General features: G+C 46.5%; 1 protein-coding gene and 1 pseudogene across 2 annotated transcripts; both read right to left on the bottom strand.

Moving 5' to 3' along the window:
* Positions 1–2929: 2929 nt before the first annotated feature.
* Positions 2930–10295, bottom strand: LOC145348517 (nuclear factor 7, ovary-like). Its single transcript, XM_080196705.1, has 6 exons — positions 9837–10295; positions 9647–9742; positions 9063–9296; positions 6596–6618; positions 6382–6497; positions 2930–4046 (listed from the first exon to the last, which is right to left on the bottom strand). Exons 1-6 carry the CDS (start codon positions 10236–10238, stop codon positions 3496–3498), a joined length of 1422 nt encoding a protein of 473 aa, XP_080052831.1. The 5' UTR covers positions 10239–10295; the 3' UTR covers positions 2930–3495.
* Positions 10296–13550: 3255 nt separating this feature from the next.
* Positions 13551–27621, bottom strand: LOC145348163 (nuclear factor 7, brain-like; annotated as a pseudogene). The gene is made up of 6 exons (XR_013887913.1): positions 27007–27621; positions 26817–26912; positions 25766–25999; positions 22909–22931; positions 22704–22819; positions 13551–16634 (listed from the first exon to the last, which is right to left on the bottom strand). The product of XR_013887913.1 is annotated as a nuclear factor 7, brain-like (transcript).
* Between the last annotated feature and the right edge of the window lie 325 nt (positions 27622–27946).

The following is a 27946-nucleotide window of genomic DNA, read 5'->3' as shown; positions in this document are numbered from 1 at the left end:
TAGTGAATGACTTGAAGGGGAGCCTCCAGGTGGTGGTGTTCCCAGGTATCTGCTACCCTTGTCCTTCTAGATGGTGGCGGCAGTGGATTTGGAAAGCACTGGCGAAGGAGCCTTGGTGAGCTCCTGTACATGGTGCACCAAGCTCCACTGTGCATCAGTGGTGGATGGAGTGAATGCTTAACATGGAGTGTTGATTAAGCAGGGCTGCTTTGTCCTGGATGGTGTCGAGCTTCTTGAGTGTTGTAGGAGCTGCACCCATCCAGGCAAGTGGAGAGTATTCCACCACACTCCTGACTTGTTGTTATGAATGAAACTTGAGCACCCAGGAATTAACTGAAAGGACTGCACCACAACAGTTGCTGTTTTAAACAAAAACTACGGAGGCGATTCTCCCATCCCACTGCGTTATTTTTCTAATGCAGCGGGCCAAGAGAATCACATGGCGGGGTGGTTGGGAGAGGGGCGGGGGGTGGAGATGGTTGGGAGAGGAGTGAGGGGGGGGTGGAGGTGGCTGGGAGAGTGCACTCCAAAGGGTTCCCACGGGTGTTCGCATCCTGTTATTATCTCCCAGTGTCAGATTTACAGCAAAGTCCGCTTCTCACTGGAAATTGGCGGGGAGGCTAGGCTATTTATAATTTAAACATCAGTTAAATGCTATTAGCAGACTTGGCATTGAATTCTCCAGTCCCACTAGCCACACACACACACACACACACACACACACACACACACACACACACACACACACACACACACACACACACACACACTTCATTCCAGGCATTCACTTTCAGGGAGCTAGCGGGACGACTCTGCTAGAGTGAAGGGGGAGCAATTGGGGCCCCCTGGAAGTTGGGTGGGGGAGTGGGGGTGATGGTGTCCCCTGGGCATGGATACCTTGGCACTGCCCACCAGGCATCAGGTAGGGCCTGTAGGCTGGGAGGACTTGATGGGGATGGGGCCCAGGGGGCGATCGGTGGCAGTAGGGGGTCCCGCTGCCACTGAGATCAATGGGGGCAGGAGGGAGGCAAGTGGTTGAGATGGGCTGGGGGTGGGGGGGGGGGGGGGACGGTGAGGCAGGGGATCTATGGGGGGCTTGGGGGGTGCTGGGATTGTGGGGCTGGAGATCAGTGAAGTCCATAACAGGGCGGGCAGCGCAGTGGGGGTCTCGAGCTGGCTAATGCTGGAGCTGGCCAGTTAACAGGAGGCTGATAGTTCAGGATCACTGCACATGCACAGAGGCCTGCTGGTTTCAGTGTCCCAGGTGGGAAAAGGCCCCAGCCCCTGAAATCCAATGCCATTCACACTGGTGGCCTCTGCATTGCACAGAGTGTGGGAGATTCCAGTCTGAACTCCCACTGAAAAAAATAGCGTGAATTACTCCAGTTCCCCACAAATTCAAGACATGGAACTTTTTTTGGGAGAATTCCTTTATTGTGCGTCAAAAAGATAAACAAAACAAGCACTCCTAGCTTAACGTTATTCTTTGTAAAGACATGAAGTATAAATGCAGTTGCTTTTATTTCCCACCCACTTATCCCACCAAGTGCAAAGGGGTATAGATAGTCTAAGTGAGTGGGCGAGGGTCCGGCAGATGGAGTACGATCTTGATAAATGTGAGGTCATTCATTTTGGTCAGAATAACAGCAAAATGGACTGTTACTTAAATGGTAAAAAGTTGCAGCATGCTGCTGTGCAGAGGGACCTGGGTGTCCTTGTGCAGGAATCACAGGGAGTTGGTTTGCAGATGCAGCAAGTAATTAAGAAGGCAAATGGAATTTTGGCCTTCATTGCTGAAGGAATGGAGTTTAAAACAGCGAGGTTATGTTGCAGCTGTATAAGGTGCTGGTAAGGCCACACCTGGAGTACAGTTTTGGTCTCCTTACTTGAGAAGGGATATACTGGCACTGGAGGGGGTGCAGACGAGATTCACTAGGTTGATTGCGGAGTTGAGATGATTGGCTAATGAGAAGAGACTGAGTAGACTGGGGCTACACTCACTGGAATTCTGAAGAATGAAGGGAGATCTTATAGAAACTTTTAAGATTATGAAGGGAGTAGATAAGATAGAAGCAGAGAAGGTGTTTCCACTGGTGGGTAAAACTAGAATTAGGGGGCATGGCCTCAAAATAAGGGGAAGCAGATTTAGGACTGAGTTGAGGAGGAACTTCTTCACACAAAGGGTTGTGAATCTGTGGAATTCCCTGTCCAGTGAAACAGTTGAGGAGCTACCTTAGTGAATGTTTTTAAGGCAAGGATAGATAAATTTTTGAACAGTAAAGGAATTAAGGGTTATGGGGAGCAGGCAAATAAGTGGAGCTGAGTCCACAAAAAGATCAGCCATGATCTTATTGAATGGCGGAGCAGGCTCAGGGGGCCAGATGGCCTATTCCTGCTCCTAGTTCTTATGTTCCCTTATATATTAGGAGAATGTGTAAACTTCATTCACTTATTCTGGGACCAAAATAAAGGTATGCCACAGCTCTCTGGAATGCACCTTGATCTCCCCTCTGCCTTTCAGCTGTTCTCCGAGGTACAAGATTTCGTGGGGAGCTTTACCTTTGTTCTTGGCTAAGTGATCCTTCATCTCTTCTTCAAAAACCTCACAACTGTGGGGTCCTGAGTCTAAACCCGGGGCCTCACTGTGTTCTTGCTCAGTGACTTTTAAGATCAGAAAACTCTTTTGCTATGGTCCCTGAGCTCCAGGTGAATCTCCTCTGCACCCTCCTAGTGCAATCACATCCTTCCTATAGTGTAACAAACAGAACTGCACACAGTACTCTAGCTGTGGCCTAACAAGCGTTTTCTTTTCATTTACTCACGCCAGGCCAGCATCTGTTGCTCATCCCTAATCACTCACCCTTGAACTGAGCAAAGCAATTTCAGAGGAGCATTTAAGAGTCGATCACATTGCTGTGACTCTGGCAAGACCAGGTTAGGACAGCAGATTTCCTTCCCTAAAGGGAAATTAATGAACCGGGTGGGTTTTTTTTTTAGAACAATCGACAATGGTTTCATGGCTCATCATTAGATTCAAATTTCAGCATCTGCCATGGTGGGATTCGAACCGCGACCCATAGTATTGCCCTGGATTGCTAGCCCAGTGACAATACCATTTTCCATCAGAAATATACCATCCTGATGAAGGCAGTCTTTTTTTCTTCATGGGCATCGCCAGCTGGCCAACATTTATTGCCCATCCCTAGTTGCCCTTGGAGGGCAGTTGAGAGTTAACCACATCGCTGTGGCTCTGGAGTCACATGAAGGCCAGACCGGATAATGACGGCAGATTTCCTTCCCTAAAGGACATTCATGAACCAGATGGGTTTTTCCAACGATTGACAATGGTTTCATGGTCATCAGTAGATTATAATTCCAGGTTTTTTTTAAATCATTGAATTCAAATTCCACCATCTGCCGTGGCAGTATTCGAACCCAGGCCCCCAGAGCATTAGCTGAGTTTCTGGATTAATTGCCGACCGATAACACCGTCGCCTAGTGACCTCTGACCCCGCAGATTGTCATGGAGGCTGAGTTTTTCCCATCATCGTTGGGCCCTGTGGAGAAGAATGGGAAGAGCCTCTCGCTGGTGGAATGACGGAAAGTGTGGAGGTGAGACATGTTGTCCGCATTGTAAAAGGACACCTGCCCACCCTCGTAGTCCAGGTACACCCCTATCTTCCGGGGGTTGGTGGCCGGGGTCAGGGAGGTCACTGTGGGGGAGGTTAGAGCCACGTAGCCGCTGCCAGGTAGCAGGCACACCTTGCAGTAGCCCACCTCGGGTGTGGGGACGACCTTCTCTTTCCGCTCAGCGGACTCCTCCGCCACTCCCACCTCCCACCAGGTCTTGGTCGCCACCTCCACCTCCCAGTAGTGGACTCCAGACGTGAAGCCTTGTGATGCCAGGACGCAGGGGCCACAGCTGAACCTCTGCGGGGTGTTGAGAAGCAGCTGTGGCTGGTCTCCCAGCCGGACGCTAGTACCATCCCCAGACACTCGGAGCCAATGGTTCGCGGTGTTCGGATCCAGGGTCAGAGAGGCTGGAACTGTGGGTGATGGGCGATAGAACAGTCGGGGAATTCATTAGTGTGGATAATTCAAACACTTTCTTACAACAAAACAAGCCCCTCAGTGCTTCCCTCCCAAGATCCCTCCTGTTTTTAAAGAGCCCCAGGTTCTGTTATCGGAATCTGTGGTGATCCTGATTTTCACTTAGAATTCCTATAATGCAGAAGGAGATCATTCTTATTAATTTTCTTACTAAAGATGTTAATTATATTCTTAAATACATCTGTGTTTGATAAAAACTCCCTAGTTGGTCACTTCATAGAGTCCCTACTGCACAGAAAGAGGCCACTCGGCCCATTATGTCTGCACCAACCACAATCCGACCCAGGCCCTCTCTCTGTAACCCCACGTATTTCCCCTGTTAATCCCCCTGACAATCTTAGCTGCACATCTTTGGACCAAAATTCCTGGAATCTTTCTGGCTTTTGCTGAATACCTGAAGGCCAATCAGAAGCAGCCGCCATTCCCCCACCTCCCCTCCACCCCCGGCCCCGTCCCACAACATCTCCCCCCACCCCAGTCAACGGCTGCATGGTATGCTGTGTGGGGTCACATGGCAAGAGACTCAGAGCGCTCAGGAAGCAACTCTGCGTGATGAGCAGTGCCATGTGTGACAGTGGCCTGGGATCTGTATATAGCTCGAGGCCAACAATGAACAGCTCATGTTTAAAGGTATAAGTCTCCAATCTGCCTTCACCAAAATAACTGGAGGACTCATATTGCAACGGAGAGAGAAAGGTAGAAAGCGAGAGGGAACAGAAATGGGGCCGCGAATGACAAACATTGGGTGGAGAATAAAAGTGAATATAGACATTGAATATAGAAAATTTCACAGGGCAGGTTCGAAGGGAAGTAAGAACGACGCACAGTCCCTATGAACAGAGACTGGCAAAAACACGAAAAGGGGAAGCCAAACATCGTCAATTGGCCCATAGCAAAATGATAATAGGAATTAGGGTGCAGCCAATTAAGAATCATAAAATCCCTACAATGCAGAAGGAGGCCATTTGGCCCATTGATTCTGCACAGATTCTCCAATAGCCAGATCCTATCCCATAACTCCACGTGCTTACCCCACTAATTCTCCCGAACCTACACATTTTGGGACACTAAGGGGCAATTTAACATGGCTAATCCACACATCTTTGGCCAGCTAAAGCCACAGTGAAGGGGGAGGTAGTCTAGACACTGGCTGGGTCAAAAAATTAAGCGGAGGAATTAAATAGTCTTTAAAGCTGATACATCACCAGGACTGGACAGGATACATCCAAGAACTGTGTACAGTTCTGGTCACTATTATAGAGAGGATGTTATTAAACTAGAAAGAGTGAAGAAAAGATTTACTAGGATGCTACTGGGACTTGATGGTTTGAGTTATAAGGAGGTGCTGGATAAACTGGGACTTTTTCCCCCCAGAGTGTAGGATAGTTAGGGGTAATCTTATAGAGATCTATAAAATAATGAAGGGCATAGATCAGTTAGATAGTCGACACCTTTTCTCAATGTTAGTGGAGTCTAAAACTAGAGGGCATAGGTTTAAGATGAGGGGAGAGATACAAAAGGGCCCAGAGGAGCAATTTTTTCACACAGAGGGTGGTGAGTGCCTGGAACAAGCTACCAGAGGTAGTAGTAGAGGCGGGTACAATTTTGTCTTTTATAATTATTTAAGATGGGTATAGAGGAATATGGGCCAAATGTGGGCAACTGGGACTAGCTAGGGGTTTATAAAATAAAGGTGGCATGAGCAAGTTGGGCCAAAGGGCCTGTTTCCATGCTATAAACCTCTATGATTCTAAGAATGCTCAGGGAATCTAATGTCGGAATGGCAGAATGCTGGCCCGAACCTTTCAAACCCTCCTGAGATCCAGGGTGGTGTCAGAGGATTGGGGGACTGAAAATGTGGTAGCATTGTTCAAAAAGGGTGGCAAGGTTAACCCACCCAAGGCAGGGCGATGAGTTGAAATTGCAGCAGAGGAGAGGAAGCGGTCTTAAACAATTATCTGGGGGAAGAGTAAACTAGGCGGGAAATGTACTAATTCAGGAAAACAAGTTGAGTGAAGGAATCCTGTCTGGTGGAGGCAGCTTCAATCGAGGCATCTGATTATTTGAATAGGAACCATGTGCAGTGGTCACTGGGCAGGGGGAAAGGCAGGGGAATGGCACCAAGATCCTGCCCTTCCCACTGTGGAGGGTGTAGGTGATCATTCTGCACTGTAGGGGTTCTAACAATACTTCTTACTGTCTCCCAACACAAGTGACAATAATAAATCAAGTTTTTGAAAAAAGCCTGACAATGGAAGGTAAGAGTTTTACCAGGAGTGATGATGTCCAACATTTCTTTCCAAGCTGTATACTGTAAGGGTCCGCTGAACTTTCCGAGTGACAACATCTCATCTGCTAATGGCAGTTTCTCATAATTCTCACTACTCCTGCAAATATAAATATTCAGTATTATAGATTGACCTGAAACGCGTCATTGAGTTATTTGAGGACACGGTGTAGAATTTCAGCAAACACGTTATCCTACCTTCTCTTCTGGTGTAACTCCTCCTGAAATAAATAAAAGAGATGTCAGAGTTAACAGCGACTGTACTCAGAGCAGAAATCACAACTCGTTTTGTCATTGCTGAGATTAATTCTGAATACCTACTGTCAGCATCATATAGATAGAAATATTGTATATTTGAAAACCAGGCAGCAGAAATGTTTAGCAAATGCTGGGTTATTTTTTAAATAATTAATTGATGGGATTTGGGCATCAGTGGCTAGGCCCTTCCCACTGCCTCAGAAAAGCAGCCAGCTTAATCAAGGACCCCTCACACCCCTAGACATAATCTCATCCACAGTGCCACAGTGGTTAGCACTGCTGCCTCACAGTGCCAGGGACCCGGGTTCAATTCCAGCCTTGGGTCACTGTCTGTGTGGAGTCTGTACCTTCTCCCCGCGTCTGTGTGGGTTTCCTCCGGGTGCTCCGGTTTCCTCCCACACTCCAAAGATGTGTGGGTTAGGTTGATTGGCCATGGTAAATTACCATAGAAGGAAGTCTCACAACACCAGGTTAAAGTCCAACAGGTTTATTTGGTTGCACAAACCACTAACTTACGGAATGCTGCTCCACTAGCTCAGAACACCAGGTGGATTGAGACTTCTTAGTGTTTACCCCAGTCCAACGCTGGCATCTTCACATCACATTACCATAGTGTCAGGGGGAATAGTAGGGTAAATAAGTGGGGTTAAGGGGATAATGCCTTGATGGGATTGTGGTTGCTGCAGACTTGATGGGCCAAATGGCCTGTTTCTGCTCTGTAGGGATTCTATGATTCTTCCCTTGGGAAAAAGATACAGAAGTCTGAGGTCATGGACCGACCGACTCAAGAACAGCTTCTTCCCTGCTGCCATCAGACTTTTGAATGGACGAACCTTGCATTAAGTTGATCTTTCTCTATACCCTAGCTCTGACTGTAACACTACATTCTGCATTGTTTCCTTTCCTTCTCTATATATGGTATGCTTTGTCTATAATGTGTGTGAGAAACAGTACTTTTCACTGTACCCCAATGAATGTGAGAATAGTAAATCAAATCATTTATTGCCCACCCTTAATCACCCTTTAGAAGGTGGTGCTGAGCTGCCTTCTTCAATCACAAAAGTCCCTGAAGTGTAGGTACACCCACTGTGCTGTTTGGGAGGGGTCCCCATCCAATTATAAAAAACCTGCAGCCACCATGTGGGACTGCCGCAGCCAATCCAAATCATTGTACCATACCACAGAATAGAATCCCTACAGTGCAGAAAGAGGCCATTCAGCCCATCAGTGTGCACCAATCACAATCCCATCCAGGCCCTATCTCCATAACCCCATATTTACCCTGCTAAACCCCCTGACAGTGGGCAATTTAGCGTGGCCAATCAACCTTATCTGCACCCAGAGGAAACCTGTGCAGACATAGCAAGAACGTGCAGACTCTGCACAGACAGTGACCCGAGGCTGGAATTGAACCGGGGTCCCTGGCACTATGAGGCAGCAGTGTTAACCACTGTGCCACCATGCTGCCCTATAATTTCTGGCCTCAAGGCCAGAACTCTCCACTCACCTGACGAAGGGGCTAACCCCGAAAGCTCGTGAGTTTACTATCAAATAAATCGGTTGGACTTAAACCTGGTGTTGTCAGGCTTTTTACTGTGTTTACCCCAGTCCAATGCCGGCATATCCACATCATGACTATAATTTCTCCGCATTTCTGTTTTAAATTTGCCACCTCTTATCCTAAAACCATGACCTCTTGTTCTTGATTGTCCCACAAGCGGAAACATCCTCTCCACTTTGTCAATCCCCCTCATCACCTTGTACACCTCAATTAAATCTCCTCTCATTTTTCTAAACTCCGAGGAGTACAGGCCTAAACTGCCCAACCTCTCTTTGCAAGGCCAACTCCTCATCTCTGGAATCGATCTGGTGAACCTCCTCTGAACAACTTCCAATGCAATTACATCCCTCCTCAAGTAAGGGGATAAAAACTGTACACTGTCTGTGTGGAGTTTGCACGTTCTCCCCGTGTCTGCATGAGTTTCCTCTGGGTGATCCGGTTTCCTCCCACGCTCCAAAGATGTGCTGTTTGGGTGAATTGGCCGTGCTAAATTATCCCTACATGTCCCAAGATGTGTAGGTTAGGGGAATTAGCAGGGTAAATATATGGGATTGTGGGGATAGGACTGGGTAAGATGCTCTGTCGGAGAGTAGGTGCAGACTCAAAGGGCCGAATGGCCTCCTTCTGCACTTTAGGGATTCTATGAAACGCCGTTTACCCTTCATAGAACTATGCTGACCCTCAGGGATTGTGTTTTGAATTTCTGTAACTGCAGGCTAAGTATTAATATTCTGCAGGGAGTAAGGAGCTGACACAAAAAAGAATCAATTTTGAATTTTTCACCAAATAGTCAAATTTTGCAGTGTCATCTATTATCATGTGACAAAGCCACAAAGCAATTTTTACCTTCAGAAATTTCACTCTGTCTTGCTGCTCCATCTGTTGCTGCAACTTTGAAAGTTCCCCCTCAATGGAACATAAATTCTCCTGGATTTTCTGCAGGTTTTTCTGCATTGTGTCCAGAATCCTCTCCTTGTCTCTCCTGAGCTCTCGGACTAAACGCTGTTCTTTCTCAGTGAGAATCTGGTGCATTTGAGCGAACTCGGATGCGATGTGTGTCTGCAGACTGCTGGACTGCTCCTTATCCAATGAAATGTGGAAAATAATTAAGTAAATAAATAATCATGTCCCGCGACAGAGGGAATGTGGAGATGCCGGCGTCAGACTGGGATGAGCACAGTAAGAAGTCACACAACACCAGGCTGAAGTCCAACAGGTTTATTTGGAATCAGGAGCTTTTGGAGCACCGACCCTTCTTCAGGTGAGTGGAGGTAGGTTGACAAACACATCATATACCTACATCCACTCACCTGATGAAGGAGCAGTGCTCCGAAAGCTCGTGATTCCAAATAAACCTGTTGGACTTCCATGTGATAGAGGGGAGCAAAACTCACCCAGATCCCAGGAAATCAGCACAGGGAGAAACTTACCCTGACTTCAGAAATCTTTCCGATCTGTTTCAGTTCACTTTTCAGAAACAGCGATTTCTTCTCTGAGAGAGATTTTATAGATGATTTCAATTGATCCTGGGATAGGGAGAGGAGATCACAGAATGAAAGGGTCGGACTGAGAAACAATGTGATCAAAATAATCTGGTGATGAAACCCAGTCCCATCTCACCTTGTAGATTTCAACCGCTTCTTTAATGGGGATGAAGTTGTGAGATTTGTGTTCCCGGGAATCTCTGCAGATCAAACAGATCAATTTCTTGTCAGTTTCACAGAAGAGTTTCAGTTTTTCCTGATGTTCCTGGCAGTGATGTTTACATTCCTCCTCTCCCGGATTCAGGGTCCATTTCCAAGCTCTCTCCGTCAGTCTGGCCAAATTCATGTTAATCTTCAGTTTTCCTTTGGGAAATTCCTGCCTGCATTCCGGGCAGGAGTTTCCTCCACGCCATGTGATACAGGAGCGGCAGAAATTGTGCCCACACTCCAGGGAGACAGGGTCAATGAAGAAATCTACACAAATGGGGCAACATAGCTCCTGGGTCCAGCTCGGGGGCCGTAGCTGTCTGGAGGACATGTTCACATCCCTGGCACTTCCTGATTTTAAACGCAGCTTTCACTTTCGACTGTTTGATGAGCCCGATTTGATACAGGTTCCCTGTAATCATCCTTCATTGTTTGGAAGCAGACACCGAGTGTCGCTGGTGTACCATGCTTCTCAATGAACTCTGCTCTGTAACAATATTCTGTGCAAACTCACGACGCCGTGCAAACATTTGCTTTCTGTGCAAGGACCAAATTAAACAAACCCTCACTCAGCCCATGCAACTTGCTCCGCACTGCAAAGGAAACACTTAAACCTCAGTAGAAAGCTGAAATTGCTGTTATGAAGTTAGCAGGCGAAGCGAATCCTTGAAAGGAAACCACTAGTATTAACTCCCTGTGGAATTGTTCATGACATTTCATTGTGCTAGGCTCATATATTGGAACAGTTTTTTTTAAATGCGTTAATTTGTATTATATCCAACCAAAGGAGAAAATACTGGGAAATCTCCACAGGTCTGGTAGCATCTGTGAGGAGAGAAAAGAGCTAACGTTTCAAGTCCAGGTGACCCTTTGTCGATTTTTTAACATTATATAACACTTAAAATAATAGAAGAATCCTAATCCCTGCAGGAGGCCATTCAGCCCATTGAGTCTGCACTGACTCTCAGACAGAGCATTTTAAGCTTTATTTGTTAGTGTCACAAGTAGGCTTACATTAACACCACAATGAAGTTACTGTGAAAATCCCCTAATCCCCACACTCTGGCACCTGTTTGGGTACACTGAGGGAGAATTTAGCATGGCCAGTGCTCCTAACCTGCACGTTTCAAACTGTTGGAGGAAACCGGAGCACCTAGAGGAAACTCACGCAGATATAGGGAGTCCCTTATTCTGTAACCCCACATATTTATCCCACTAATTCCCCTAAACTGTACATCTTGGGACACTAAGGGGCAATTTAGCATGGCCAATCTATCTATCCTTCACATCTTTTGGAGTGTGGGAGGAAACTGGAGCAAACCCGCACAGACAACATGCAAACTCACATAGATAGTGACCCGAGGCCAGAATTGAACCCGGGTCCCTGGTGCTGCGAGACAGCAATGCTAACTACTGTGCTACTGTGCCACCCAATAGACTTTGAATAGTTCTTTGGGATGTAAGAGACTGAAAAGGAGTCAAGTTCAACAACTTTCAACTTTTATTTTCTCAGCTGGTAAATGTCAGTGTAGTTAAACTTTGAATTGTGTCCCATCAACTTACTGTCTACAGTAACACAGCAAAATGGCACGCTGGGTTGTTAATAAATCACTACTTATTCGCATCCCAGGTCTTTGTGGTCATGAAGAATTTATCTCCGGATGATTATAACAAGGCATTCTACCACTAACATTAAAGTTTAAACTTTGTGTAAGTTTAAGTTAACACTGCAATGAAGTTACTGTGAAAATCCCCTAGTCGCCACACTCTGGCACCTGTTCAGATACACTGAGGGAGAATTTAGCATGGTCAATGCACCTAACCAGCATGTCTTTTGGACTGTGGGATGAAACTGGGGAACAAGTAGTGTATTAACACAGATAGTGGATTAGTTAACTAACAGAAAGCAAAGATTGTGGGAGGAAACTCATGCAGAAATGGGGAGAATGTGCAGACTCCACACAGTGACCTAAGACAGGAATTGAACCCAGTTCCCTGGTGTTATGAGGCAGCAGGGCTAACCTCTGTGCCATCATCCCAGCTCATTCTCCTCACCATTTTCCTATTAGCTCACATCTTGAGCACAATATAATTTGCGCATGCATAGTGTCTGAGTGGGTTTACAGGGTAAAGCACAGAAGTCACAACATGGGCAGAGATCACTGTGAGATTGGTGAGCATTGGAGTTTTATCCAATCCCCAATACTTTGTAGGTGACTCACTAAACCATTCCAGTTCTTCCAGGGCGGCACGGTGGCACAGTGGTTAGCAGTGCTGCCTTACTGCACAGGGACCTGGGTTCAATTCTGGCCTCGGGTCATTGTCTGTGTGGAGTCTACACATTCTCCCCATGCCTGTATGGGTTTATCCTGGGTGCTCTGGCTTCCTCCAACAGTATGCAGGATAGGTGAATTGGTCATACTAAATTGCCCTTAGTACCCCAAGATGTATAGGTTAGTGGGGTAAATGCGTGAGGTTACTGGAATAGAGTCTGGGTAAGATGCTGTGTCCGAGAGTCAGTATAGACTTGATGGACCAAATGGCCGCTTGTTAAGAATTCTGCCTTGGGAAATCATCATTACACAACAAGCAAGGAAGATCTTTGGAACTTTTATCACGAAATGTGATTATCTCACATCCGAGTTGGTTGTAACATGATAATTGGTCACTTTTGTTGCTGGTTTAATTTAGTTGCGTCCCCAGTTACTTACACCTGGGTGAGTGCTGCTCCAAGAACATTCTAGAAGCTTGACGCCATCCAAGAAAAAGCAGCCCCGTTTGATTATTACCCCATCCACAAACATCCACTCCCTCCATCACCGACACACAATGGCAGCGTGTGTACCATCTACAAGATGCACTGCAGGTTTCTTAGGCAACACCTTCCAAAACCCACTGCAGGTTTCTTAGGCAACACCTTCCAAAACCCACAACCTCTACCATGTAAAAGGACAAGAGGGGCAGAAGATACCTGGGAACACCATCACCTGGAGGTTCAACTCCAATTCACTCACCATCCTGATTGCAAATATATTGGCCATTCCTTTGATTCTCTGGGTCAAAATCTTGGAACTCCTTCCCCATGATCTGCAAAAGGAGGCCATTCAGCCCAGCAGGTCTGCACCAGCTCTCTGACAGAGCACATTACCCAGGCTCTATCCACGTAACCCCTCTGTGGGTGTACCTGTAGCAGATTGGCAGAAGGAGTTCAAGACACCACCACCACAGGCCCTAGAACAAATTAGGTCAGTCAATAAATGCTGGCCTTGCCAGAATGCTCAGAAACCCAAGGACTAATAAATGAATTAATGATAACCTGAATACAAAAACACCAAAGGGATAGAAACCAATGACTATTTCTCTGAATGGAGAGAAATACACAATGGTGACTTCCAGTGGTGGGAAGTAAAATTATTGCTCTTCTGGATATATAGTGTTGATCTTGACTTGGATATACAGAGCATAGTGTTCAAATTTGTAGACTGGACAAAACTTGGAAACGGCAATGAGAATGATGACAACAGACCACAGGACCTGGGTTCGATTCCCAGCTTGAGTCACTGTCTGTGTGGAGTTTGCACATTCTCCTCATGTCTGCGTGGGTTTCCTCTGGGTGCTCTGGTTTCCTCCCACAGTCCAAAGATGTGCAGGTTAGGTTGATTGGCCATGCTAAAATTGACCTCAGTGTGTTGAGATGTGTAGGTTAGAGGGATTAGCAGATAAATATGTAGGGATATGAGGGTAGGGCCTGGGTGGGATTGTGGTTGGTGCAGACTCAATGGGCCAAATGGCCTCTTTCTGTACTGTAGCGTTTCTATGATTCTATAAGAAGGAGCTGGTAAACTGAAGGATTTGCTGGTCTCTGGTCCATGGGAGGTTCACAAGAATGATCCCTAGAATGAAGACCTTGTTATATGAGGAACGGTTGAGGACTCTGGGTCCGTACTTGTTGGAGTTTAGAAGGACGAGCGGGAATCTTATTGAAACTTACAGGATATTGCGAGACCTAGACAGAGTGGATGTTTCCACTTGTAGGAAAATCCAGAACCAGAGGGCACAACCTCAGGCTAAAGGGACAATCCTTTAAAGTGGAGATGAGGATCTGGCCGAATTTCTTCAGCCAGAGAGTGGTGAATCTGTGGAACTCTTTGCCGCAGAAGGCTGTGGAGCCCAGGTCTTTGAGTGTCTTTAAGACAGAGATAGAAAGATTCTTAATTAATTAGTGGATCAGGGGTTATGAAGAAAAGGCAGGAGAATGGAGGTGAGAAAAGTATCAGCCATGGTTGAATGGCAGAGAAAGACTGGATGGACCTAATTCTGCTCCTATGTCTTATGATGAAATGACAGACAAAATGTGAAACCTTGCCATTGGTGGGATCGTCCAGCCCTGCCAAAGTTAACAGCACTTTGCATTGCTCACCAGCTACACCACTGAGAAACCCACTGCGCCTTCAACAGGATTGGAAATTCCTGTCTGTAATATGTCTTCGGAGGCAGAAGTCCCTTCACCTAAATTCCTTTATTTACAAGACCCAACAACGCTACACAGAGTCTACATCCAGAGCACCAGAGGGACTGGCCCTCCTCTTTAAGATGTGGAGATACCAGCTTTGGACTGGGGTAGACACATTAAGAAGTTAACTCCCCACTCACCTGACAAAGGAGCAGTGCTCGGAAATCTAGTGACACTTGCTACCAAATAAACCTGTTGGACTTTAACCTGGCATTGTGAGACTTCTTGCTCCTGTTTAAGTACAGAGCATGGGCTCCCTGATTGGGCCATCAATTTAGCCCTTAATCAGAGAGTTCATATTCAAATAGACAAACCTCAATTGGCTGATTAAAAGTGTTACACTGCCAGTGGGAAGGACTGGAGATGCCACCCATAGGTTAACAACAGGTTTACTGTTGTCTGGAGTGTTTCCAATATCCTGTGGATTCACTCAGCCAGCACTGTCTGTAATGGGTTTCACTCAAACACCTCTGCATTTATCAGGCAAAAGGATCACACACACAAACCAATTGTAAATAACCAAGTTACAACTTTATTCCAGGCAGTAAAAAAGATTTAAGTTTTACAAATTTAACAATTCTTTCTCTAGCTAATTGATCATTTAGAAATCCATATATTACCCCGGATCCTCGTGATCCTGTGAGTGTGTTGAATTCTCAAGTCTCTGGTCTGCTGAGAGTTGTGACCTGGAATGAAAGACTTGTGAAAGACTAGTAAATTGCAACAAGCAACAAACAATTGGATAGGTCCTTGCAAATGAAGGAGGAAGGAGCAGGTAGTGGGACAAATTCAATAACTCTATCTGATGCAGTGTTTAACACAAGTTGCCTGAATGGCCTTTCTCTGTGCTTTTCTATTCTATGGCTTTAGTTGCCCCATTCCGTTGATTTGATCTAATTTGATTTATTATTGTCACATGTATTGGGGTATAGGGAAAAGTGTTTTTTGTGCATTAGACAGAGCATAGAGTACATAGGGGCAGGAAAGGAGAGGATGCAGAATGAAGCGTTACAGTCATAGCTAGGGTGTAGAGAAAGGTCGGTTTAATATAAGGTAGGCCCATTCAAAAGTCTGACGGCTTTTCTTGAGTCAATTGGTACGTGACTTCAGACATTTGTATCTTTTTCCCGACGGAAGAAGGTAGATGAGAGAGGTGGAAATGGGAAATAGAAACAGTGATTCCATGCCCAAAGTCCAGGTTGTACATTGATCTGCCTCATTACTTCCCCATTCTTCACTGGCTTATGGAGAGTAGCTTGAAATAGGCCATATTTCAGCTTCTTCTCTGAACTTCCATTTGTACAACCTTGAGTTCAGGACTCTTTACAACAGAGTCACACTCTCCTCGAAGTACTGGGGTTTCCACTACTGCCCTCAATGCCGTTGTGTGATCTTCTCTGATGAATCGCCTATAAAGTCTTTGCCATGATTCAGAGGGTCCCCTGCTGTGTCAAGTACTTTCCACTGGCATTCAAACTCAGCCGAGCTCCTCTCCACCTGCCCCACGTCACATCTAATTTCATGAAATATCCAGCTCTGAGAGTGCGTTTCTGCCCCTCCCCCCACCATCCAAACTTAATGTTATGAGCTCGCTGGAGCAGTTTTCATCTCTTACTGCGAGGATGAGATCATCCAGGTGGCCTGGAGTTATGGGATGTTCCCGTTAGTGACCCTTCACCTCACAGATTCTCAGCGGTGCGAAGTTTTGTCTGCCGTAGGTCAGTCCAGGGCTAAAGATCGGGAAGATTACCTCAGTGAAAATGTGGGTGTAGGTGTGGAGATGGGACATGTTGTTTGCGTTGTAGAATGACACCTGTCCACACTCGTAGTCCAGGAACACCCCTACCTTTCGGAGTTTCACTTTCAGGGTGAGGCGGGTGTCGACGGGGCTGGTGCAGGCAATATAGCCTCGTTCAGGAGTCAACCACATGGTCCAGTAGCCTGCTTCAGGTGTGACATCCATTCTCCCTCGCCTTTCAGCAGACTCTCGGGCCACCCCCAGGCCCCACCACGTCTTGGTGCCCACCTCCACCTCCCAGTAGTGCCGCCCTGATATGAATCCCTCCGTGCCCAGCACGCAAGGCCAGGTGTCGAACCTCTCTGCTGTGGCCGGGAGCGAATGCCACAGTTCTCCATCTCTCACACTGGTCCCGTCCTCAGACAGGATGAGCCAGGGATTGGCTGTGCAAGGGTCCAGAGTCATAGTAGCTGGAACTGAGGGGCAACAGTAATCGAGTCAGAGATTGAGCTAATAGAATTGTAGAACTCCTACAGTGCAGAAGAGGCCATTCAGCCCATCAGGCCTGTACTAACTTTCTAACAGAGCATCTCACCCAGACCCTTTCCATGCATTCATCCCTTTAAACCCCCAATCTACACATCTTTGGACGTTAAAGGGTAATTTAGCATGGCCAATCCACCTAACCTGCGCATCTTTCGGACTGTGGGAGGAAAGCAGAGCATGCGGAGGAAACCCACGCGGACATGGAGTGAATGTGCAAACTCCACACAGACAGTAACCCAAGGAATGGAATCCAGGACCCTGGTACTATGAGGCAGCAGTTTTTAAGTTTAAACGTAAGTTTAAAGTTTATTTATTAGTGTCACAAGTAGGCTTACATTAACACTACAATGAAGTTACTGTGAAAATCCCCTCGCCGCCACACTCTGGCGCCTGTTCGGGTACACTGAGGGAGAATTTAGCATGGCCAATTTTCCTAACCACACGTCTTTCAGACTATGGGAGGAAAATGGAGCACCCAGTGGAAACCCATGCAGACATGGGGAGAACATGCAACCTCCACACAGACACCCAAAACCGGGAGTTGAATCCAGATTCATGGTGCTGTGAGGCAGCAGTGCTAACCACTGTGCCACATGCTGCCCAGATTAATGCAAACACTCTCCCTTTTAAAGTGGCCATTCCAGGTGATTCCCTGGTGTGAAAGTTATGCTAATGATATACAAGTAAAGGACGTTTTAAAATTAAGTACATTGAGCACATATAAATAGAGGAGAACGATTAGCAGATCCGGGCAGCGAGTGGTTGAAGAGGGAGGTTGGGGTCATTCGGCCTGACTGTCTGTCCCTTTCTGTGGCTATGTACATGCCTGGGTAACCCTGAAGAGTCATCACATCAGTACACATGAGGCCTTCCTTGTCTAGTGGGTGTCCCAGGGGAGCATCATCAGCCCCAAAAACAACATTTTCATTTGATTTGTTAAGTTTCCTTTAAAAGTACCGCTCTTTGTCCCCACACCACCCCTCACACCCCCACCACCACCACCCTCCTTTAAGGAAGTGTCAGTTGGTTCGTTTATTTATTTACTTGTATTGCGTTTGTTTCCCCCAGATAGTGCAAACAGGGGATGGCTGGGACACTGGGCGGGGTGAGTGACAGCTGTGAGACTGAACAAGTCCAGAAACTCCCTCCACAAAGGCAAGCTCTTACTTTTGACTTCACCAATTGGCTTGGATCCCATTAACAGCTGAAACTCCAGAGAGTTTTTGAGGGGCTCCAGGTTTTTGGCCCAGTGTGTAGCACGGTGGCACAGTTTAGCAGAGCTGCCTCACAGCACCAGCCACCCGGGTTCAATTTCGGCCTTGGGTCACTGTCTGTGGGGAGCTTGCATGTTTTCCCTGTGTCTATGTGGGTTTCTCCATGTGCTCCTGTTTCCTCCCATGCTCCAAAGATGTGCAGGTTAGGTTGTTTGGCCATGCTAAATTGGGTTTGAATTTATGGGGCATTGGCACCAGTATTGGGGCAGATGGGACCTGTTCAGATGGTCTGGTCTTAGTCTGAACTGTGCTGGGACCAGAGTCCTGGCGAATCGTATGACGAGGACTGTAGATAGGGCTTTAAACTAATTGGGGGGGGAGGGTGCACAGGGGTGGGAGAAATTGCAATATCTAAAGTATTGGAGAGGGTACGGGTGCGGGAAAATATTGAGGATTTCCCAATAATAAAGGGAGTAGGGGGCACGAGAAAGGTTAGTAGCGTTCCTTCAAATAGGGTCCAGATAAAGGCTGGGACAAAGACACTTTATCTGAATGCACAAAGCATTCGGAACAAAGTGAATGCGCTGGTGGTGCAGATCAGCACAAATGGATGTGATCTGGTGGCCATTACGGAAACGTGGTTACAGGGTGACAGGGACTGGGAGCTGAATGTCCAGAGGTATCAAGTGTTTAAGAAGGATAGACAGGAGGAAAAAGAGGGAGGGGTAGCTCTGTTAATTAAGGATAATATCAGGGTGGTAGTAAGGGAAGGTATAGGCTCCAAAGAGCAAAATGTGGAATTGTTGTGGGTGGAGATAAGGAACAGCAAGGGGAGGAAGACGCTGGTGGGTGTGGTCTATAGGCCCCCAAATAATAACTTAGAGGTGGGGTGGGCTATAAACACGCAAATAAATGATGCGTGCAGGAATGGAACGGCGATAATTATGGGGGATTTCAATCAACATATTGATTGGTTGACCCAAGTCGGACGCGGTGGGCTTGAGGAAGAGTTCTTGGAATGCTGCCGGGATAGTTTCCTTGAACAGTGTGTGCTGGAGCCGACAAGGGAGCGAGCTATCTTAGATCTGGTGTTGTGTTATGAGGCAGGTAGAATTAGGGATCTTATTGTGAGGGATCCTCTTGGGACGAACGATCATTGTATGGTTGAGTTTTTGATGCAGATGAAGGATGAGAAAGTAGGGTCCCGGACCTGTGTCCTCTGTTTGAACAGAGGGGAGTACGATAGGATGAGAGAGGAATTGGCAAATGTAGATTGGGGGCGCAGATTGGTCGGTAGGACGGCTGAGGAACAGTGGAGGATTTTTAAGGAGACCTTTCTTGGTGCTCAGCAGAAATATATTCCGATGGTAAAGAAGGAATGTAGGAGAAGGGATAACCAGCCGTGGTTATCGAAGGAAATAAAGGAGAGTATTAAATTGAAAGCTGATGCATTTAGAGTGGCTAAAAGTAGTGGGTGATTAGAAGATTGGGAAAGATTTAAAAATCAACAAAGAATGACTAAGAAGTTGATAAAGAAAGGAAGGATAGACTATGAAGCTAAACTAGCACTAAATATAAAAAAGGATAATAAGAGTTTTTACAAATATATAAAGAGGAGGAGGCTGGCTAGGGTGAATGTTGGACCCTTAGAGGATGAGAGGGGGGATTTAGTGGTGGGAGATGAGGAAATGGCTGAGGCCTTAAATAAGTTTTTTGCCTCGGTCTTCACGGAGGAGGACGCGAATAGTTTGCCAGATATTAAAGATAGAAGGATGGTAGGAGTTGAGGGCATGAATGCGATTACTGTCACTAGAGAGGTAGTGCTTGATAGACTAATGGGACTGAAGGTGGACAAGTCCCCAGGGTTCTGAAGGAAATGGCAGAGGTGATAGTGGATGCCTTAGTAATTATTTATCAAAATTCGCTGGACTCTGGGGAAGTGCCAGAAAACTGGAAAATGGCCAATGTTACGCCGCTGTTTAAAAAATGTAGCAGACAAAAGGCAGGGAATTATAGGCCGGTTAGTTTAACGTCTGTAGTTGGAAAAATGCTTGAATCCGTCATCAAAGAAGAAATAGCAAGGCACCTAGAAAAGAATGGTTTGATAGAGCAGACACAGCACGGATTCATTCAGGGGAAGTCGTGTTTGACGAATTTATTGGATTTCTATGAGGATGTGACTAGTGCAGTAGACAGAGGGGAACCGGTGGATGTGGTGTTTTTAGATTTTCAAAAGGCATTTGATAAGGTGCCTCATAAAAGGTTGCTACAGAAGGTTAGGGTGCACGGAGTTGGGGGTAAGGTGTTAGCGTGGATAGAGGGTTGGTTGTCTAATAGGAAGCAGAGAGTTGGTATCAATGGGTGCTATTCTGATTGGCGCTTGGTGACTAGTGGAGTGCCGCAGGGATCGGTGCTGGGGCCTCAGCTATTTACCATTTATATAGATGATCTGGAGGAGGGGGCTGAGTGTAGGGTGACGAAGTTTGCTGATGACACGAAGATGAGTGGTAAAGCAAATTGCTTGGAGGGTGTGGAAAGTCTGCAGAGGGATCTGGATAGGCTAAGCGAGTGGGCGAGGACCTGGCAAATGGAGTATAATGTTAGCAAGTGTGAGGTTATCCACTTTGGCAGAAATAATAGTAGGAAGGATTATTATTTAAAGGGCGAAAAGCTGCAGCATGCTACAGTGCAGAGGGACCTGGGGGTCCTTGTGCATGAGTCGCAAAAACCCAGTCTGCAGGTGCAGCAGGTGATCAAGAAGGTGAATGGGATGCTGGCCTTTATAGCGAGGGGGATAGAATATAAAAGCAGGGAGGTCTTGCTGCAACTGTACAGGGCACTGGTGAGGCCGCAGCTGAAGTACTGTGTGCAGTTTTGATCGCCACACTTGCGCAAGGATATTTTGGCCTTGGAGGGAGTGCAGAGGAGGTTCACTAGGCTGATACCGGAGATGAGGGGGTTGGACTATGAAGAGAGGCTGAATAGACTGGGTCTGTACTCGTTGGAGTTTAGAAGGATGAGGGGGGATCGTATAGAGACACATAAGATAATGAAGGGGATGGATAGGGTAGAGGTAGAGAGATTCTTCCCGCTCAGAAAGGACAGCAGGACTAGAGGGCACAGCCTCAAGATAAGGGGGGAGCAGTTTAGAACGGAGTTGAGGAGGAACTTCTTCACTCAAAGGGTGGTGAATCTCTGGAATTCTTTGCCTGTTGAAGTGGTGGAGGCTACCTCGCTAAATATATTTAAGACACTGGTAGATAGGTTTTTGGTAGGCAAGGGGATTAAGGGTTATGGGGAGAAAGCGGGAAAGTGGAACTGATCCACTTCAGATCAGCCATGATCTTATTGAATGGCGGGGCAGGCTCGAAGGGCTAGATGGCCTACTCCTGCTCCTATTTCTTATGTTCTTGTGCCCCTGAGTGATTTGGGGATAAGCAGGGTAAATGTATGGGGTTATGGGGATAGGGACTGGTTGGGATTGTTGTCAGTGCAGATGGGCTGAATGGCCTCATAGACTCATAGAGTCCCCATGGTGCAGAAGGAGAGGTGGTGGTGTAGGGGTAATGTCACTGGACTAGTAATCCACAGGCCCAGGCTAATGTTCTGTGGGACGTGAGTTCAAATCTTGCAGCTAATGCAATTTAAATTCAATTAATAAATCTGGAATATAAAGTAATGGTGACCATGGCAACATTGTCAGTTGTTGTAAAACCCCATCTTGGTTCACTAATGCCCCTTTAGGGAAGGAAATCTGGCTTACAGATGACTCCAATGTAGTTGCCTCTCACCTGCCTCTCTGCAATGGGTAGCAAGTCATTCAGTCCAAGAGCAATTAGGGATGGGGCAGGGGTGACAAATAACATTGCAGATGACTGCTGTATGAAAGACTGAAGACAAACATAAGTGGAGCAAGGATAGACCAGAGCGCACTTCGAGCCACTCTGATTGGATTCAATACCGAGTGGAGAGTCACCATATCCCTTTACTCTGGAGGTACTCTTTCCTGAAGTGGGGATGTTGGCACAGTGGTTAGCACTGCTGCCTTACAGTGCCAGGGTCCCAGGTTCGATTCCCAGCTTGGGTCACACTCTGTGTGGCGTCTGCGCATTCTCCCCGTGTCTGCGTGGGTTTCCTCTGGGCACTCTGGTTTCCTCCCACAGTCTGAAAGACGTGCTGGTTAGCTGCATTGGCTGTGCTAAATTCTCCCTCAGGCGACTAGGGGATTTTCACAGTAACTTCATTGCAGTGTTAATGTAAGCCTGCTTGTGACACTAATAAATAAACTTGAAACTTCAAAAATTTAAGAACTACATGGTCATCATCACACACCTCTGAATGCTGACCCCCATCCCCCTCCCTCCATCGCCTCGCCCAGCCCAGCCCAAGACCCTGATCTCTGGACTAGGCAAAGCATTGACATTGAGTTTAATCGATCAATGAGACTCAGTGGGTGAGGGTTTGGGTGAGGGAGGGCGAGGGAGGGTGGAGAGAGAGGTGGTCTTCTCCCTAAGCAGGGAAAGGCAAGGGAGATCAAAAGAGAAAATGCTGGAAAAATCTCAGCAGGTCTGACAGCATCAGTAAGGAGAGAAAAGAACTGATGTTTCGAGTCCAGGCGACCCTTTCAGCTTTGACAAAGGGTCATCCAGGCTTGAAACATTGGCTCTTTTCTCTCCTTACTGATGCTGCCAGACCTGCTGAGATTTTTCCAGCATTTTCTCTTTCAGTTTCAGATTCCAGCATCCACACTAATTTGCTTTTATCAATGGCAAAGGGAAATTTTACCTGGGTTAATGGCTGCTTTCATTTCTCTCCACGCTGTGTACTGTACAGGGCCCTTGAACCTCCCGATCGACAGCTTGTCCTCAACTAACAATAGCTGACAGTAATCCTACCCGGGGCTGCCAATGTGAACAAGTTCATGTCATAAACTTTGCTGAGTAAACTTTGGCAAAAACTCCTCAGAGTTTCAATAGACTTGATGTCCTACCTCCTCTTGTGACTCGCCACCTCCTGAAATAAAGAGAAGATGGATAAGAGTAAATGGGCCATCGAGAACCGGAGACCCACATTGATGACAGATCATCAATAATTCCAGAATAGGCCGAGTAATCCTTTATTTCTTTTGAGAAGGTGACAGAGGTACAGCTGCTCACGAGAGTGGGTCTACACTGTTTTGTTCTCACGGTAATTTACTAAAGTCCTGGTCCCATTGTGGGTCGAAGGCAGATACTGCTCAAGGTACAAACTGGAGCCCAGGTCCCCATTCCCATCACAAAATGGGAAATCGTGGGATTTCTGGGAACGTGTGAATTCTACAGCAAACCCCTGACCGACGACAGAGAAGATCATAGAGTCATAGTTATGCAGCACGGAAAGAGGCCCTTCGGCCCAGCATGTCTATGCTAGCCATCAAGCACCTGTCCTAATCCCATTTTCTAGCCCCTGTTCTGTGGCCTTGTAGCTGCTGTGTTTCAAGTGCTCATCTAAATGCTTCTTAAATGTTGTGAAGGTTCCCGCCTCTACCACCTTTTCAGGCAGTGAGTTTCAGATTTTTTAAAAAATTCATTCTTTGAACATGGATGTAGCTGGCTGCCCTCCCCCCCGCCCTCCCCCCCGCCCCCATCCCTATTGCTAATCCCTAGTTACTCACGGGCAGTTGGGAGTCAACCACATTTCTATGGCTCTACCTTCACATTTTTTTTATTTCTGTCACAAGAAGGCTTACATTAACACTACAATGAAGTTACTGTGAAAATCCCCTCGCCGCCACACTCCAGTGCCTGTTCGGGTACACAGAGGGAGAATCTAACTTGGCCAACGCACCTAATCAGCACATTTTGCAGACTGTGGGAGGAAACCAGAGCATCAGGAGGAAATCCACGCAGACATGGGGAGAACGTGCAGACTCCACACAGACAGTGACCCAAGCCGGGAGTTGAACCCAGCTCTCTACTGCTGTGAGGCAGCAGTGCTAACCACTGTGCCACTGTGTTGCCTTGTAGGCCAGACCGGGTAAGGATGGCAGATTTCGTTCCCTAAAGGACATCAGCAAACAAGGTGGGATCTTCCGACAATCGACAATGGTTTCATGGTCATCAATAGATTCTTAATTTCACATTTTTTTATTGAATTCAAATTCCACCATCTGCTGTGGCGGGATTTGAGTCCCCAGAGCATTAGCTGAGTTTCTGAATTAATGGCCTGGCAATAATACCATTAGGACATTGTGTGTGTGTGTGTGTGTGTGTGTGTGTGTGTGTGTGTGTGTGTGTGTGTGTGTGTGTGTGTGTGTGTGTGTGTGTGTGTGTGTGTGTGTGTGCACGTGCGCATATGTGTGTGCATGCATGTGTGTTGTGTGCGCCTCTGTGTGTGTGTGTGAGTGCATGTGTGTGTCTGTGTCTATGTGAGTGCGTGTGTGTGTGCATGCATGTGTGTGTTGAGTGCGCATCTGTGTGTGTGTGAGTGCATCTGTGTGTGTCTGTGTCTGCGCGTGTGTGTGAGTGCGTGCATGTGTGTGTATGCATTTGTATGTGTGTGAGTGCACGTGTGTGTATATGCATTTGTATGTGTGTGTATGTCTGTGTGTGTTTGTGTGTGTGAGTGTACATGTGTGTGTATGTGTGTGTGTGAGAGTATGTGTGTGCATGTGTGTGTGTGTATGTGTGTGTGTGTGTGCCTGTGTGTATGTGTGTGTGTGTGCATGTATGTGTGTGTGTGTGCATATATGTGTATGTGTGTGTGTCTGTGTGTGTGTTTTTGTGTGTGTATATGTGTGAGTGTGTGTGTGTGAGTGCATCTGAGTGTGTGTGTGAGTGCACGTGTGTGTGTATGCATTTGTATGTGTGTGAGTGCATGTGTGTGTCTGTGTGTGTGAGTGTGCGTGCATGTGTGAGTGTGTGAATGTGCATGTGTGAGTGTGTGTGTGAGTGCATCTGAGTGTGTGTGTGAGTGCACATGTGTGTATGCATTTGTGTGTGAGTGCATGTGTGTGTCTGAGTGTGTGTTTGTGTGTATGGGTGAGAGTGAGTGTGCATGTGTGAGTGTGCGTGTGTGAGTGTGCGTGTGTGAGTGTGCGTGTGTGCATGTGTGAGTGTGCATGTGTGAGTGTGTGTGCGTGTCTCTGCGTGTGTGTGTGAGTGCGTGTGCATGCGTGTGTGTATGTGTGTCTGTGAGTGTGCCTGTGTGTGTATGTGTGTGTGTGTATGTATGTGTGTGTGCATGTATGTGTGTGAGTGTGTGTGTATGTGTGTGTGTGAGTGTGTGCATGTATGTGTGTGAGTGTGTGTGTATGTGTGTGTGTGTGTGTGTGTGTGTGTTGCTGCTTTTGGTTTGCAGGGACTATTTTCCCTTGTTGTTGACATGATGTCAAACAGAAAGGATCCACACGAGTACAGAGAGGAAAGGATTGAAAACAATACAAATCTCACAGTGAGGAAGACAGTGCCCATGCTCTGAAGGAGGGGGTGGGAATAGAGGGTAGGTGGAGGGGGGACAGGGAGAATGTGCAAACTCCGGACAGACAGTGACCTGAGGCCAGAATCGAACCCAGGCCTCTGGTGCTGTGAGTCAAAGCGTCACTGTAATGCAATTAAAATTGTAAAACTGGTCTGTGTGCAGAACAAATCTGGCTGCATGCCAAGCCATGCAGTGTAGGTTTTAAAAAACCTTATTATTAAAACCATGACAATGGTTTCTGCAATTCAGTGTGAGTCCGAAGGTGCAGTGAAGCCACTCAGAAATTAATAAAAACAACAACCTGTTTGACTATTTTTGCCACAATTTTCTCTATTTATTCCAACACTGGGTCGAGTTACTTTGCAACCGACCTACATTATAATCCTCACCTTCAGAAATTTCACTCCGTCTTGCTGCTCCATCTGTTGCTGCAACTTTGAAAGTTCCCCGTCAATGGAACATAAATTCTCCTGGATTTTCTGCAGGTTTTTCTGCATTGTGTCCAGAATCCTCTTCTTGTCTCTCCTGAGCACTTGAAGTAAACGCTGTTCTTTCTCGGTGAGAATCTGGTGCATTTGAGCGAACTCGGATGTGATGTGTGTCTGCAGACTGCTGGACTGCTCCTTATCCAATGGAATGTGGAAAATAAATAAATAAATAAGAATCATGTTCCGCGATAAAGGTGATTCTTGCATGGGCTGCACAATGATTAGCACTGCAGCCTCACAGCGCCAGGGACCCAAGTTCAATTCCGGCCTCAGGTCACTGTGTGGAGTCTGCACATTCTCCCCGTGTCTGTGTGGGTTTCCTCCGGGTGCTCCAGTTTCCTCCCACACTCCAAAAATAGGCAGGTTAGATGGATTCGCCATGTTAAATGTGTGACAAAACAAGGAGATAAAGGGGGAGAGGGCTTGGGTAAGATACTTTATCAGAGAGTCGATGCAAACTTGATGGGCTAATTGGTTATGGGAGGCGATGGCCTTGTGGTATTGTAGCTAGACTATTAATCCAGAAGCTCAGCTAATGTTCTGGGAACCTGGGTTTGAATCCCGCCACGGCAGATGGTGGAATTTTGGACAGGCACGGTGACACAGTGGTTAGCACTGCTGCCTCATGGCTTGGGTCGCTGTCAGTGAGGAGTTTGCACATTCTCCCCGTGTCTGCGTGGGTTTCCTCCGGGTGCTCCGATTTCCTCCACAGTCCAAAAATGGGCAGGTTAGATTTCCTCCCACAGTCTGAAAGATGTGCTGGTTAGGTGCATTGGGCCATGCTAAGTTTTCCCTCAGTGTACCTGAACAGGCGCCAGAGTGTGGTGACTAGGAGATTTTCACAGTAACTTGATTGCAATGTTAATGTAAGCCTACTTGTGATGCTAATAAATAAACTTTATACTTTAAAACTCACCTGGATCGCAGGAAATAAACGTAAGGAGAAACTTACTCTGACTTCAGAAAACTTCCGTATCTGTTTCAGCTCACTTTCTAGAAACATTGATTTCTTCTCTGAGAGAGATTTGATAGATGATTTTAGTTGATCCTGGGATAGGGAGAGGAGATCACAGAATGAAAGGGTCAGACTGAGAAACAATGTGATAAAAATAATCTGGTGATGAAACCCAGTCCCATCTCACCTTGTAGATTTCAACCGCTTCTTTAATGGGGATGAAGTTGTGAGATTTGTGTTCCCGGGAATCTCTGCAGATCAAACAGATCAATTTCTTGTCAGTTTCACAGAAGAGTTTCAGTTTTTCTTGATGTTCCTGGCAGTGAGGTTTACTTCCCTCCTGTACCGGATTCAGGATCCGTTTCCTAGCTCTCTCTGTCAATCTCACCAAGACCCAGTTAACTTTGAGGTTTCCTTTGGGAAATTCCTGCCTGCATTCCGGGCAGGAGTTCTTCTGCTCCTGACCCCAGTACCTTGTGATACAGGAGCGGCAGAAGTTGTGCCCGCAGTCCAATGAAACCGGGTCGGTGAAGATATCAAGGCAAACGGGACAATTTACTTCCTCAGTCCAGCTCTCAAGCTGCCGTGTAGAGGCCATGTTCACACAGACAGCCACTTCCTGGTTTTAATCTGCTTTCAGTTTCAGTGCATGCGTGTTGCAAAAGCTCAGTGATTTCCCAATCAATCATTACTCAGGCAAACAATCTCCCTGAGCTAATAATCCAGAAGCTCAGGTTACCAACCCTGGAAAGGAGAATGTGGGTTCAAATACAGCAACTGGTAGACTCTAAATTCCATTAAATAAACAGAAATCTGGAACAAAAACTAATCTCAGTATTAGTAAAGTAAGAAGCCTCACAACACAGGTTAAAGTTCAACAAGTTTATTTGGTATCATGAGCTTTCCGAGCACTGCTCCTTCATCAGGTGAGTAACTTCATTGCAGTGTTAATGTAAGCCTACTTGTGACTAACAACTAAACTTTAACTTTAGAATGGAGAGTTGGGTTCACAAACATAGCATATATAGACAAAAACGCATATATATATCTGTCTGTTAATGTATATACATACATATATATATTTGGCTATATATGCTGTTTGTGAACCCCACTTTCCATTCATCTGA

Source organism: Carcharhinus amblyrhynchos, chromosome 9, assembly GCF_965287045.1.
Source record: "Carcharhinus amblyrhynchos chromosome 9, sCarAmb.v2.hapA, whole genome shotgun sequence".
Lineage (NCBI taxonomy): Eukaryota > Metazoa > Chordata > Chondrichthyes > Carcharhiniformes > Carcharhinidae > Carcharhinus > Carcharhinus amblyrhynchos.
The sequence above is the reverse complement of the archived record's forward strand: the minus strand, read 5'-3'. Positions and strand labels throughout refer to the sequence as shown.